Genomic DNA, 15,139 nt, shown 5'->3' on the forward strand with positions numbered 1-15,139 from the left:
TTTGACAGAAGTCACTTCAAGCTTCAAATCAGGAGTGACTGGTTTAAAACTGACAATGAGCCACCAACAGCGGTCTGCCCCCTGACAGCATCCCTAAGCCCTTCCTCCTTTACCTTGAGCACTTGAGTCCACTCTGTCTCCCATGTTATAACCACCCATTCTCCACCTTTCTCGCTCCCCTTCTAGAAAGAAAACAACAGCTTTACTCATGCAACTGTCCATAGAAAAAGGGTGGGAAAGTGAAGGTGGGTTGTGTTGTTTTGTTTTAAAGCAGGGGAAGGGAACCGTGGCAATATTGTTTGGTTTCTGTGCTAGGAGAAGAGTACTTCCATTCCTGCAGCGTAGAAAAACTGCTCTCCACTCCTTAACCCCTCTTATTTCTGCATCTTCCCAGCTCTTTTTTCCTTCCTCTTCTCACTCCTTAGCATTGTTGTTCTGCTCCTCCCTGCCCCTAGCTCTGCCTGTTGTAAGCTCTGGTTCCACCTACTCCTAGCTCCACCTGCTAGTAGCTGCTCTGCCCTTCACTCCACCAGGCCCAAAGGATAGCCACCACTGTGTCAAAAGCTACAGAACAATCCACAATTTGACTAATGGTAATTGTGATATGTTTTCCTTCTCATGATGTATGTGTTTACCACAGAGAGAAGATCCCTGTGCAGCAAAACTCTGGAAGCTGCCCCAGAGTTCCTACCTCTCTTCTCCAGGCTAGATAAGCTTATTATTCTTTCCAATATTACATGACAGTGTATCTTTAGAGAAGAGAGCAATTTGCCAAAGTGCACTCTTGTCCGAATGTAATTGCAACAAGCAACAGTAAGAACTGGGTGGTTAGTGAAAAAATAGATGGTATTTATAAATCTGCTCTAATAGTGAATCTACAAATAACTAGACAGGATCTAGGAATGAAAGATAAGCAGCTTGGTTTTTAAGTTTATTGTATTTTCTATTCCAATTTCTTAAAAGGTGGCCTTAGGACCGAGCTGTTTTGGCAGACAAATGCAAAAGGTTCCCATGGAGAGGAAGTGAAAGGACTGGGCATACAAACAAGGCTGCTGCCATGTTCAAAGCACAGGGGGAGACCTTCATCATAGCACAAAATACACTCCTTAGTAAAATGGGTTTCAGGCAATTTCAGCGTTAAGATAACATCATTAAGAGCAGAACAGATTGTGCTTGGTCCCTGCTGTTTATAATTAACACGTTCTTTCCAAATACTCCAGGGTCTTGGGTAAATAGTCCTCAGCTCAGATCCATCCAGACCAACTCGTGTTTTCATCAGATCCCATGCTGAGCCAGCACCTGTTTTGGACAAATCCAATAGAGCCCAAAGTCTCCTCTCGCTGGATGGCTAAAGTAGATAGAGGAACACCAATTGCCTTAGTTGTCATCCCAGTGTCCAGATGGTCTTCACAGGAAGTCATACAAGTACTTTATGATGTCAAAGTTCACAGTCCTGTAAAACAACATAGTATGTCAGTTTACTTAAATCTCTACTCCTCTTTGGGAATGGTCAGGTCACCTGGAGCACCTTTGAACTGAGACCTCCATGGTAGTAAGATTGCGAAGTTTGAATTCTGAATGTAACAAGGCCTAGTTCTAAAATATTAAAGGTTGGAACATTGAGGTCGAGGCTCACAGACTTCTAGCACTGCTTTTTCTACAGTGGAGGAACTGGTTGCTTGCCGTCATTCCACCGGCAGGTGAGGACCTTCTTGTTCCAACAGTTTTTTGGGAACTGACTGCTTTTAATGAACAGCTGTGCTGCTTTTATTCTAATTACTTCTATGTTTAAACAGATTTTATATATGTACATAGTTTTAACTCTATTAATGTTTACTTGCTTTTATTGTATTTTCTGTTTTTTTGAAGATTTTTATTATTATCTGTAGTCATCATCATCCAACTCTCCACCCCATAGACAATACATCCTGTGACGGAGAGGCTCCACATCTAGGCCTCTATGTGCCAAATCTTGATTGTATGCTTTGAGGGTGGAGGGAGAGAGAAGAGGACGAAAGGAGGAAGGGGGAAAGAATGCACAAATTAGGGTTCTGTGCGTCTGAGCCTCTATGTGATGCGTCCAGATCATATACAGTCAAACCTCGGTTCCTGAATGGCTCCATAAATGCTCTGGTAAATGCTCCAGTTTTTGAATGTTTTTCGGAAGCCGAACGTCTGACGAGGCTTCCGCTTGAGTGCAGGAAGCTCTTGCAACCAACCGGAAGCGGCGCCTTGGTTGTCGAATGTTTTGGAAGCTGAATGGGCTCCTAGAACGGATCACATTTGACAACCAAGGTTTGACTGTATGTTGTTTCGGTGGTTTACAGCAGCTACTTGCCCCAGCTGCTACACCATCGGCCCAGATGAATGAATGAATGCACCTGAATCTTCTCGTTACACAGCTTTCAAAGACTATCAAACATTTAAAGTTGCTCATTCTCAGCACTGAAGCTTTAAAACAAATTTAGCTCAAGAATAAAAGAGAGGTTTTTTTTAAAAAAAAATTAAAAACCAACTCTAGTAAACATGGCACACTGTTTGGAAATGCAAAGCGGCAATCTTGTCTGCTATTGAACATTCTGTTATTCGTCCAAACCACCTGTTTCAGCATTATGTATGGCATAACTCCTTCATCTGTACTAATTTGCAGTCTGCATTCTTTCTTTCTTGACAGTAGTTGACCCATGCTTTTTAACTAAACTTGAACAATCCAAGAATACTCAATAGGACAGAAGATTTGAATGTATTTTTGTGCTTTGTTAGAATAAAGAATTATACACCAAGGGAGTAAAACACAGAATTCATTTTTCCTCCTTTCCAAATACATTCTGATGTATTGTATTAACATTCTTGCACTGGGGTTTCCTTTTATATAAAAATGAGAAAAATTACAAGGTATGACAAAAATGAAACAATTTTAGAAATAATGTGTTTTGCATAAAGTAACTGAAATTGGAATTCTAAAGACTAATTGGATCTCTTATTTGCCAAGGGAGTTGGGTCTAGCTCATACACAATTTTCAAATCCATGCTTTTATTCATCATCTCTAAGGAAGTATGATCCAGAGTACATGGAAGTGTCAAATATTATCTAGCCTATTACAATACTTAAAAGGTATGCACTTAATTAGCACATTATACATTTTAAAGATAAATGCCATCTCGTGGTTAACATGTTAGACCTTCATTACAGAGGCTTAAAACTATATTCACTGGCAAAGGTTAAGCTTGCTACACAAACACCACAATCAATCATTTGGCCTAACTAGCACCAATAATGACTCCGTAAGATGTTTTGTCCAATTAACTGACATTTCATATGCTAGCCACTTGCACTAGTGTAGGAGAAACCTAACTGTATAAGAGAAGCAACTCCACACTGAACTTCCCCACCAAGTCAAAAGCAACTCATTTTTGAAGATTAAGAATCCAGAAGATCATTAAAAAAAATGAAAGAAATACAACTCTCCATGTAGTCACAGTTTTGAATCAGGACATAGCCTTAAAGGATCTACTACAAAGCAGTTGTACACTTTCCAATTTACATCAGTGGAGAGTACAGCTGCACCTAATCAGGACTGACCCCTCCGCAGAAAGTGAAAAGTATAAGCTACTGGAGGAGCCCTTCTGTTTCCAAGGAACTGGTACAGCAGAATGAAGTGTATGTTAGGAGGTAAAATAATAGAAAGCCTCTATGGCCCTCCAAAGTGGTTAGACCATCACCCTTGACCATTGCTAAGAGAAAGAGAAAACAGTCAATGATATAGAAACTTAACTAGTAATTTCAATATAAGATGATTTCCCATAAACGGATCATTCCTCCTTTTTTTAACCCTTTCTACCCATCCACTACCTTTCCCTCAGTCCAAATAGAACGGCCTTTCTACTTCACTCTGCTTTGCTATTGCAAAAAGAAAACCACTGTTACATATTTGCAAGTTGTGATTCAAAATGGTTTTAATCTCTTGCTTCCAAAACAGGAAACAAAATCCAACCATAGGCTAAGGACAGACCAAGGATATCCCTACTTAATGAAGTACCTCTTGAAGTACCCAAGAGATGCAGTATAAATACAATTTGTGGGTAATTTAAATGTGGGATAAGACATTTAAACATTGTTTCTGAAATCCTTTGGGATTTTGATTTTAAAAAATGAATTCTCGAAGTAATAAAAACATATTGGAAAGTAGATATTCTAGCATTCTGATTGAACATTATGCAAATCTTGTTCTTTTATTTTCTTCAAAGTCAAGTCTACATTTAAAGGGTTTCCAATGGTGAACCCTAAACTAATATAAATCGGGTGATTTTTCTATGTACAATTTCTCATTCTTAGCTAAGCTAATTTTGAATGAAGCGGAAGGACTAATCATTTGTGGCAGGCAACAAATAAGCAAAGGGCTAGGAAAACAACATTCTGCCTCAACATTTCCTAAGCTTTGTACAGCATGAAAAATATTAGCAGAAGCAGAGGAAAGAGGTTTTCACTCCAAATGAAATCTAAGTTTATAAATAAAAGTAACGGATAACTGCCATCACTGCAAAACCTACATCCTCATTTGACCATCATGGTAAGTCAGTTTCTCCTAAATTATTTCACGAATGCCTATCTCTTGCCACTTTCGTGCTCGCACAGCTCAAACTAGCCACGCTATGTCTTGTTGTGTTGTATGAATATGGGCCGTGGTTTGTCTCAAACAAGGGTGGTGGCGGGGATCCTTTTGATACCTATCTCTCTTGAAAAGCTGCTTCATTTGCTTGGAGGGACACATTAGCAACCCCTTAGTTGGTATCTGTAAGTGAAATGAAGCCTAAGAAATGTAAACTTCATTTGCTGACTTTCATTCCTTTACTTCTCCTTCTCACTTCCTCTGTCTGGCATTCCCCTTACCTAATTTACACGACCATGTCCTTCAGACACGGCCCTGCCTTATTATTTTATGACATTCCATAAAGCAAGGTGGCTAACTAGATATTGAGACCTCTAGAAATTGTTGGGCGGCAGGTTATCACCCCGGACAGAAAGTATCAGTTACAACTGCAGTGCTCTGTGTAAATGCAAACAAATGAGCAAACTCAATATAACAGATCCTCCAGAGCAAGGATGAGGAATCTGGGGCCCTCCAAATATTGTTGGGACTCAGAACTTCCCCCAGCCCCAGCCAGCATGGTGGGTGTTGCAGTCCTACAGCAATACAACAAGGTCACTGGCCTATGGCAGGTGTGACCCACCAAGCTAAATGTATTCCGGCAGCCATGTCATGAAGCTAAGGAGGGGAATACACCTTTGGCCTGCTTGTTGTTTTGCCAAGCACATGTCAGGCACAGCTACTGAGCTGAATTTTGCTTGGAAGGTCACACAAATGGTGCATGTTTGCACTTCACTTTACTGCGAGATTTACAATCACTTTCATTTACTTATTTTGCAGCCGGTTTTTATTCACCCTCCGCCATCCTAAGATGCACTTTCCTGTGAATGGCTGGGAAATATATATATATTTCTATTTTGAGAATTTGTTCAAGTAGCATAAGAAGGCCGTGAATGCAGCTTACCTCGAAATGGATCTGATAAAATCTAGAGAAACACTGCATTTGTATCTTGGTCCATTGAGCTGGTCATCGTGGCCTACTAATGAGAGGAGCTGTAGCGTCACAAGGGAAGTGATCTAGAAAAAGAAAACGGGGGGAGAAACATTAATTGGCTTTATGTTAATCAGGGCAGCCTTCACTACATTAACAACATACCTTTCCAACTGGCTAGCCGGTTTTACACAATAAAGCACCTGCTCAGGTCTAAACCAAGTTTAGACTGGAGAGACAAAGATGGTCAGCAAATGTAAAACTCAATTCACTGAAACAAACAATAAAATACAGAATTGACTAAAACCCTAAGGAGTTAAAATTCTAGAGTCCTAGCTGCTCCAGCATTGTGTGCATCCTATGGCGTGGATGCCACAAGGAGGATTTTGTTGGCAAGAGTGCCATTGCCCTGGCTGTGGCACAAACCAGCACTGTACTCCAAGCTGCCTCTCCCACAGCCTGTTATTACCTGTTCCCCTAGTTGTAAGATGTAGGCCAGGCTTCCTCAACCTCGGCCCTCCAGATGTTTTTGGCCTACAACTCCCATGATCCCTAGCTAGCAGGACCAGTGGTCAGGGATGATGGGAATTGTAGTCTCAAAACAACTGGAGGGCCGAGGTTGAGGAAGCGTGATGTAGGCAAAGTCACACCAAGACAGACGCATCATGTCCAATCAAAACCATTTGTCCTATTAGCTGGCATGGAGAAATGACTTGGTAAGTGTTATAATTTAGTAAGATATCAGAAAATTCTGTTTAAGAACTGACAGCTACAGTATAGTGGCTATAAGTTTTGTTTTCAGGTGCAAACACCCTATGTCTCCTATCTTTTGTTTTGTTTTGAGCGTATTTCATTTGTAGAAAACAGAAATGAAGCACATTTAGACATGTTAAAGTACAACTTGTTTTATTTTTTACAGTTAAGTGAAAAATTTGCTTTTCCACGTTCAATAAAAGGTTGCCAATTTCTTTACATTATCTTCCTTCTTTTGGCAGTATCTTCTTACCATTTTTGTGTTCCTTCAAACTGTAATCTAAACTGCCAAAATGAGAAACGTCAATAATGCCAAGTATTCAAATATATTGTCAGGGTCTCTTTCGCTTAATTTGAGAAGAACCCCCATTCCTAAAATTATGTTTGAAAATTCTCATTTTAAACCAGTCATTCATTCAGCTAATGGAAAATTATTTAGGATCAAAGAAGAGGTTTCTTTTAAGGAGATAAATTAAGCCACACACGAATCCACAAATGCACCAAAAAGCACAGAAATTTTAAGTTATACAGCCATACAGGTCTGGCTGGACCCTTTTTAGTGGGGATGCCAGGGACTGACCCTTCCGTCTTCTACATGTAAGACCGTGATTCACCACCTAGTTATGACCAAGGCAGCAGCCAACCGCCAGCAAACAGAAGTGGTTTCTTGACCTCAGGCTGGTCACACAATGTGACTGCTGCGTTTGTAGGTCACAAGTTGTACAGGCTGGCCTCAATGACCCATCTAGATATGATAGTATAGTATTGTATATTTTCTGACACAGCCTGAGTAATGTACACAGTGCATTATTATTACAATTTATTGCTTGCCTTCACCCTAAGGCCCCAGGGCGTCAGGGCTGGAATGAGACACAGGTCAGCACGAAGAAGCAGAGCTCCATTGTCAGTGAAATTTTTTATTCAAGGAAACGGCATACAACTCAGCAACACTTCCCAGCGGATCTTAGCCCCTATGGAGCAGTTGCCAGGACTGAAGGTCTTCCAACCTTTCTAAGACTCCTCTTCACCTGGATGTTTCTCAAACTGTGTCTGCCCACCTTTGATCTCTGTTGCGCTCTCCTCATTAACCTGCACCTTCTTGGAGACCAGGGAGGGAGGGAGCTTGTTACAGCAGGAGAGGGAGATTCCCTGGATTCTTCAGCAGTCTTTTGACCCCCTCCTCTGCTTCAGCCTCAGAATCTGCACTGCTCCCTGCCACAGGCTCTTCCTGCTCACTAAACCCTGTTGCCCCTTCAGCATCCAGCACCTCCTCCCAATCCTCTCCCCTGACCTTTCCACAGTGTCCCACCACCAACCCCCAGCTCTGAGCCTTTCTCCTCTGGGGTTTCCCCAGCTGGTACTTCCCACCATTTCTTGTCATCCAGCCAGTCCCTGACGCAGGGTGGGTTGTAACAGAACTTTATAGAACTTAATTTTTTTTTTATTGTTTGGAGGCAATAAACGGAAGCTAAATCAGATATGTTCCTAAAGTGGTTAAATGTTTTGCAGCTACTCTCTTTAAAAGTATGTCTGAGGTGAAGGAGGTTGGCACCAGGAATCTGAGTTCACTTGACGGTTTGGTTAGATCTGTAATGTGCAGAGGACTCGTCTCTTTTATCCACTCTTTGCTAGTAGACCTTCAGTCCCCACCCTATTCCTCTGAAATCTGTTGGGGAGATGGATCTTTGAAGTGAATTGGATAACGTGCTATGGGGAAAACTATGGCTTACTCCCCCTTTTAGATTAACATCCACAAATATCAGAGAAAATTCCTTCAAAATAACCCATTGATGGTTCTTGCCTCCAGTTTGTCTTGCACAAATATCATATTAACTGCCATTTCTGAAATATAGTTTTCTCTCAATGTGTGCAGATTGCATTGTTACGAAGACAAATTTAATTAAAGTGCTATAGATTATCCATTAACATATTTTTTACATATAGTGGATCATGCTCAACGAAGTCTGACAACTCACCTAGATGAACGTTTTAAAATGGGGAGGGGAAGGCCACCACGAAGATCAGATTAGTATGAGAAGCAGCAACCTAAAATAAAATTGTGACTTATCCAATCCAAGAAAAGTTAGCTGCATTTAAGAGTAAATGGGACAAGTTAGTGACAGCTAATTTGAGTAACACTAATGTCAACAGGGTATAAATATATCTAATTTCCTCCAGGCTTGTTCTATAGGGCTTGGGAACAGCAGTATTACCACACAGGTGGTACAAGGTCACCTCAACTTGGTCACCTCAACCTTTTAGTGATGTTTCCACAAAGTGATTGTATGTGTGCATTATAATGTTCACCAATTAAACTGTTAAGATGCTTTTACTAATGTGGGACTGTGTTGTACTCTGCTGGTTTTTGCTATATATAATCTTACAAGTCTGGATAGTCACATTTTAAATTATTTTGCTTATTTACAGCAACAAATCTCTACAAGTTTACAAAACAATTGTCCACAGAACACAACTAATGATGTATGCCTGGCGCTTTAGTAAAGGAAAACAGACAGAAATGGGCCCAGACTGCTTTTCAGAAATTACTTTTACTACAGAAATTTTCTTGTATGCCTCCTAAATTTCATAGGGTTACTTTTTCTATTTAAAAAAAGGTATTTTGAACCCCTAAAGTTAAAGAGGAAAATTACTCTTCATTCACTCAGGCCCTTATTCAGTCAACGATGAAGCATAATGGAGTAATCTGTTATTACAACTGCTCTTTTACACCCCAGTGCACCATTATTGGCTAATCATTTTTGCAGGGTATGCTTGCAGCTGGCCTCTTACACTCTGCGACTACCGATGAAAATAGGTCATATTCCACAGCAGGAATGGCATGAGGCTCATAAAAGCTCCCAGCAAACACACCAGCTTAGATGACTTGGAGTTGGACCCATCTAAATATTATGGAGAATGCAGATTCAAAAATGACCTTGCTGTTGCATTACAAATGTGCCAGCCACTCTGTTAACAACAATGGGGGACGGGGGACGGGGAGACTGTGACAAATTTCCTCTTCTTTTCTCCAAATGCAGTAAAATGGAACAGAAGGTCAGTATTGTAAAATTGCTCCCTAAATCTTACGGCTATAAATCTGAAATGGTGTCAAACCTGGATATGAAATTTCTGATTAACGTTTTAAGCATAACATGGTAGAGTAGATACAAAGACTTTGGCCATCGCTTACAGACAAGGTTACTTATCTGGGTAAACTGCAGCCCTAGTCACCTGGTTTGATTCACGCCATTCTGGAGTAATAAGAACTCAAGGTAATTCATACATGAAAAAGTATCTCATGCCCTGTTCGTTCTCTCTCTCCTTCTCCCCCCGACTCACACACACACACACACACACAAACACACATACACCACCCACCCACCCACCATGTTAATGAAGCAAATCAGTCTTTCCCCTTCTGAGCAAAACTGGTAGGTTTCTTTATGATTTGCTGTAATGGATGGAACTTCTGTGAAAGGTAGGAAAAAAGTAACACATCCCAATTAATGCCATATCTGTTTACCATACTGAAGATTTATCATAGTCCAAGCTTACCCAAAGGATTCAGGGTGCATTAAGTAATCATGTGCTGTCAAATCAACACAAAATCTCAAGCTTCACCTGTGACATTCTACCCACAATAAGGGAGAAGGGTAAGAAAAAGGGGAAACGTGAGGCTGCGGTTCAAACCAAACCCACTATGGATATAGTCCTGGGAATGAGCAATTGAACATGTCCTCAGTAGCTAAAATACTGCATAAAATTAGTATGCGGTATTATCAGCAGCCATGTTCCTTCAGCTCTGCTTCTTGCACCCAAAGTTGGGCAGATCTGAATCCCATCTGAAGATTGGGAAACTAATCTCGTGGGGGAAATCTATCCAAAATTCAAGAGGAAATGGCTCAGAGAAAAAACATTGTACTACATTAGGAAAATGATAAATGCAATGTCAAACTAACTGTGCCCCTTGGTAGGGGAAATAAACTCCCAAAGTCTCAATTGTTACAGAGCTGTTTTTCCTTTGTGTCATATACTATACTCACAGTATTTCATTGTCACGGTATACCATAACACACATCTATCTACAAGGACAGACTTGAAAATAGCTTTAAAATGGTATAACCTTAGATATATATATATATATGTTTAAAATAAAGAATCTTTAAGCAGCAAATAACTAGAATATTATATACTTAATATATAGAGATTTCTCATTCATGAAATGCAAGTATGAGAAACATGCCTTAAGGAGGGAAAGAAAATAGTGTTGGGACTACTAATGAAAGAAGAGGCACTGGCTTGCACAGTAAATGGCTGTTGAGTTTTCAATTGGAAATGTAATCCAGTCAAATAACCACTGTGGAAGAAAAATTATAGGCAGAGGTGCTTCGTGTTCATTGCCAGCATGAAAATCCAACATTATTTGGCGAGCATAAAAGAGTGAACAGCTGAGAAGGCCTGGTTTCGTATCTAACAAACAAATACAGATAAACAAATTTGGGTATGCATTGATTAAAATACAGAGAATGTGGCTTAAGCTCCCGGCTTGTTCACATCTAGTAACCATGGTTTCCTAGTTTTGACCTAACTAGAAACTATGATTAATGGAAGATTTGTTGTCTTATTACAGTGTATGAAGGGGCAGCACGAAGACTGAGCATGGGCAAAGCTATCCAAACCAGACCTAAGTCACCACATAAACTTTGCAAGGGGCTTCCAGAGAAGGAAATCAAACAATTGTTGGTGCTAGCTGTAGTTTGATGTTATATCTCAAAGCACAAACCACAGTTACTGCTGTTGGTCTGTTACGAAAGATGGTACTATAGAGATAAGACTTGCTCATTCTCAAGAGACAGGAGTGGGTTTATGAAGCTGGGTGCTGAACAGATGGAAAAACAAATCGAGGCAAGCAGCTCTAAACCATGGCTTGGGATGAAATCTGCATATAGCCACGGTTAAATACTGATACAACAAAAGTATAGACATGAACCAGAGTTGATATCACAAAACTCCTATGCTCTAGATTTTACATTCTGTTATGTTCACACATAGTTTTAGTTCTTTAATATATCATTCCTTTATCTGCCACATTTGAATCCTGGGAAAACAAATAAATACATCACAGATTATTGTTTTTTTCAAAAAGATAAAAGAGAAGAGGGAGCTGGCTGACTGACAGGAGAGCTATACATAACTTAAGTGAAGAATGGCATTGGGAGACCTATAAATAAGTTACAGAGTTACAAGCACAGAGCAACTGTCTGATATTCTGTAATAAAATACAAACAACAGAAAAGTTGTGTGGTCATTTAAGGCAGGTATCTCCAACGTTTTCAGACCCAGAACTCACTTTTAACCCAAACATACATTTGGGGACTCATTTCTTAATCATTTACTATATATTTGCACAGTGGCAGGGCTCTTGTTGCAACCAATTTGGATCAGGCCACAACACTTTGAATCAGATTGAGACCCACCAATTGAAGACCAATAATTTAAGGCAAATCACTGTCACAAGATCTCTTATGGAGCAGCCCACAAACCCCAGAACAGACATGAAACAGGCAGAAAGCAGAAGCAAATCAGATGTACTGTACTAAAATTGCCTAAAGAGCACGTAACTCCGTTTGATGAAAGGAAGTGAATGAAAGCATATGCCACAGGGGAAGACATAGGCTGAACACCATTGGGAACAATATGGTACCAGCATGAAATAACAGTTGATTCAACCTGAAGTTTTAAAATTTCTTAGGTGTATCTCTGTCATATTATGCACTTGTCTAATTCCAAAGGTTAAAAACATCTTTTTAGACTTAATTACAACATGATTCTGAGCCCCCAAGACATACTGAAACATACTCTACTGTGAATATCACGTCTTCAATGTTTTCAGTCATTCTACACTATCTTAAAACTCTCAATTGTTTGCAGTGTCATCTATGTTCAGCTTTTATTGCTCTTTAAAAAGCAGTGCAAAATTAGTCTTTTGGCTGCATGTGTACAAAACCCACTGCTGCTGGTACTTAAGTTCATACAGATGTTAAAACCACTAATATGTAGCAAAAAGCACTTTGAAAACCAGATGTCATTTTGAAAACACATTTCAGACAGAATGTGCAGAAGTAGCCTCTTGGAATTAAATTCAATGATGCTTGCACAAATTATGTTGGCATAAAAATCCACTTATGTAGTGAGCAGCAAAGCTAACTTATGCTGGGGAGGGGGTGGTACTGACTGTTTCTCTAAAAACAAAAATATGTTTTTAAAATATATATTTTTTTCTCACAATCACTGGCGAGGCATCCTACGGATTAAGAAATATGGAACAGATATGAAAATACCTTATATAAAAGCCTAAGATCTGTCAGTAAAGCAACACTTAAAAGATTACTTGGAATCTTGAGTTCTTAGTAATTCAAACCCCTGAATACTTAAATACAAGGCTGCAATCCTATACCTCAGAAATGTCCAACAGGTTGATCACGATCTACCGGTTGATTGCGGTAGCAAGTTATTGATTGCCTTTGTGTGTAACCCCCCCAAAAAAGCTCAACAACTTTGGTCAACCCTCCCCTAAAAAATGCTCAACAATTCCTGGCAATGACAATGGGTAGATCACAGCCGATCTTTTTATACTGTGAGTAGATCACAGTATCTTGGGAGTTGGACATGCCTGCTATACCTAAATTCTATCTGAGAATAAGCTCTGTTGAAAATGCTTCCTTCTGAGCAGACATATGTAGAATTGCACTGATAAATCTGATAACACACACAACTTTAATGAGGACTGCAAAATATTCTGTCAAGTGCAAGGTGTGTCACAGAGGGTGTGTGGGTACTGGAAAGGGGTAAACTCCCCTTCCCTTGGAGGTACCTCCCCATTTCCAGTTGATGGCATCTAAGCCATGTGGCAGCTGTGGAACAAATAACTGCAAAGGAAGGAAACATCTCAATGCAATGTAGATTCCTCTCTGCTTAGAGGTGCATGCGAGGAGGCAAGAGGAGAGGAAAGAAAGTATGTCATTTAATACACAGCACCAGAGTACAGGAAAGTACCTCTACCCCAGCCTTTCTCAACCTGCGGGTCCCAGATGTTGTTGAACTACAAGTCCCATCACCCCTAGCTAGCAAGGCCAGAGCTCAGGGATGATGAGAGTTGTAGTCCAACAACATCTGGGGACCCACAGGTTGAGAACCGCTGCTCTACCCAGACCTTGAAATTCAGGCTTAGCTACTTGAAATTAAATAGAATAAAAAAGTTGTGTACGTGCCATCAATCTGTCCACTATGACTCTAGAAATAATTTGGCCATAACAGCGATATAAGATGCTCTGAAAATCCGACAGTAATATGCCCTACTCTAGTCTTCTGACAACACACTGTCAAAGGGCAAGTCATGACAAAAAACAAAAACCAAAAGCAACTATCTGAAGCTTCAAGCACCATACAGAGACAGAACTTGGGAACCCATGAAGATTGTTTCAGGTAATTTGTTATTCTCACATAGGCATACAAAACGGGGGGGGGGGGGGATGCACACCACACTTTCCAGTAATTGTATTATTCATTAAAAAGTGTGGTAAACAATATTCATCCCATTACTAGCCAAGAGGTGGGCTTAAGAACTGGACTGAAAGCACGCTGAGTTCTCAGTATAAAATAGGCTTCAAATGAAAATGGCTGCTTTTTATGAGACCAACAGAGGTCATACCTCACCCACAATGTACAAAGGATATTTCATTTACTGGTTCAGGGTCAAAGATGCCAGATTGATTCAATCTTGATTAAAGTTTAATCAAACCTCCACTAGTGTTTTGCCTGATTTTTATGAATTACTAATTTGTAAAGTTATCAATTGTCTTCCAGTATCCCCTTCTACTATTCTTCATTTTCTCTCTCTCTAAAGTATCACCATTATGAAAACAGGACTAAACTTTGTCATTTTTAAAATCATAACTATTATCTCCTTTTTCACTTACTAATGAAACCTTTCCTTTCCACATTATATCTTCAGACACTGAAAATTGAGAGGAAAGCCCAATTTTCATAACATTTTCAGATAGTTAACATTAACTCATCCAGATTCATATTTTGCACCTGCTTATATATTCTCACTGATTCATATGAGGCTTATATATTTCTTTTAGATTTGTTGTTTAATATTTATTTTATTCATCTTCTGCTCTTATGTACGGTTCCCAGTGGTCTCACATCCAGATTACTGATCCACATCTCTTAGCTTTAGTAATGTTAATGCTTAACTGTTTCTAGAATCCAGTTACTGGGACTTATACATTTTTTCTGTGCCAATGTCTTTAACGCTACAGAACTTGATGTCTAGATACCTTAGTGCAGGTGTGGGAAACCGTGGCCCTGCAGATGTTGCTTAGACTAAACCTCCCACCATCCCTGACTGTGAAATGAGGCTGATGGAAGTTAGAAGCCCAACATCTGAGGGGCTATATAGGCTCCCCAATCCACCTGTCATTCACCAAAAAACAGGCAACTTACACATGCAAGCCTATGTACCTGTCACTATGCAGTTTTGAATGAGAATGCATGACAGCATGATAACATATTGGCTTTAATGAGACAGTATGTATATCAAGGTGGTATTGGGATTCCACTATTTATGGAGGCTGGAAAAAGCAACCACTGTTGTGGAAATGGCCGTTGGATTTGAATGGCTTCTGCACACTAGGGTGACACATTTTGGCATAGTTACAGATAGGTAGCCGTGTTGGTCTGCCATAGTCAAAACAAAAAAATTCCTTCCAGTAGCACCTTAAAGACCAACTAAGTTAGT

The 15,139-nt window shown here is 39.9% G+C and overlaps 1 protein-coding gene across 3 annotated transcripts in view; it reads right to left on the bottom strand.

The window, feature by feature from the left end:
* Positions 1–918: 918 nt before the first annotated feature.
* ORC5 (origin recognition complex subunit 5) overlaps positions 919–15,139 on the bottom strand; it is a 64,809-nt gene continuing 50,588 nt past the window's right edge. For all 3 annotated transcript variants that reach the window (XM_028745870.2, XM_077935777.1, XM_028745869.2), the window contains 2 exons: positions 5,554–5,666; positions 919–1,453 (listed from right to left, as the gene is read on the bottom strand). In XM_028745870.2, coding sequence (XP_028601703.2) covers positions 1,408–1,453; positions 5,554–5,666 — 159 coding nt within the window. In that variant the 3' untranslated portion in view covers positions 919–1,407. The remainder of the gene's footprint in view (positions 1,454–5,553; positions 5,667–15,139) is intronic.

This window comes from Podarcis muralis, chromosome 10 (assembly GCF_964188315.1).
Source record: "Podarcis muralis chromosome 10, rPodMur119.hap1.1, whole genome shotgun sequence".
Lineage (NCBI taxonomy): Eukaryota > Metazoa > Chordata > Lepidosauria > Squamata > Lacertidae > Podarcis > Podarcis muralis.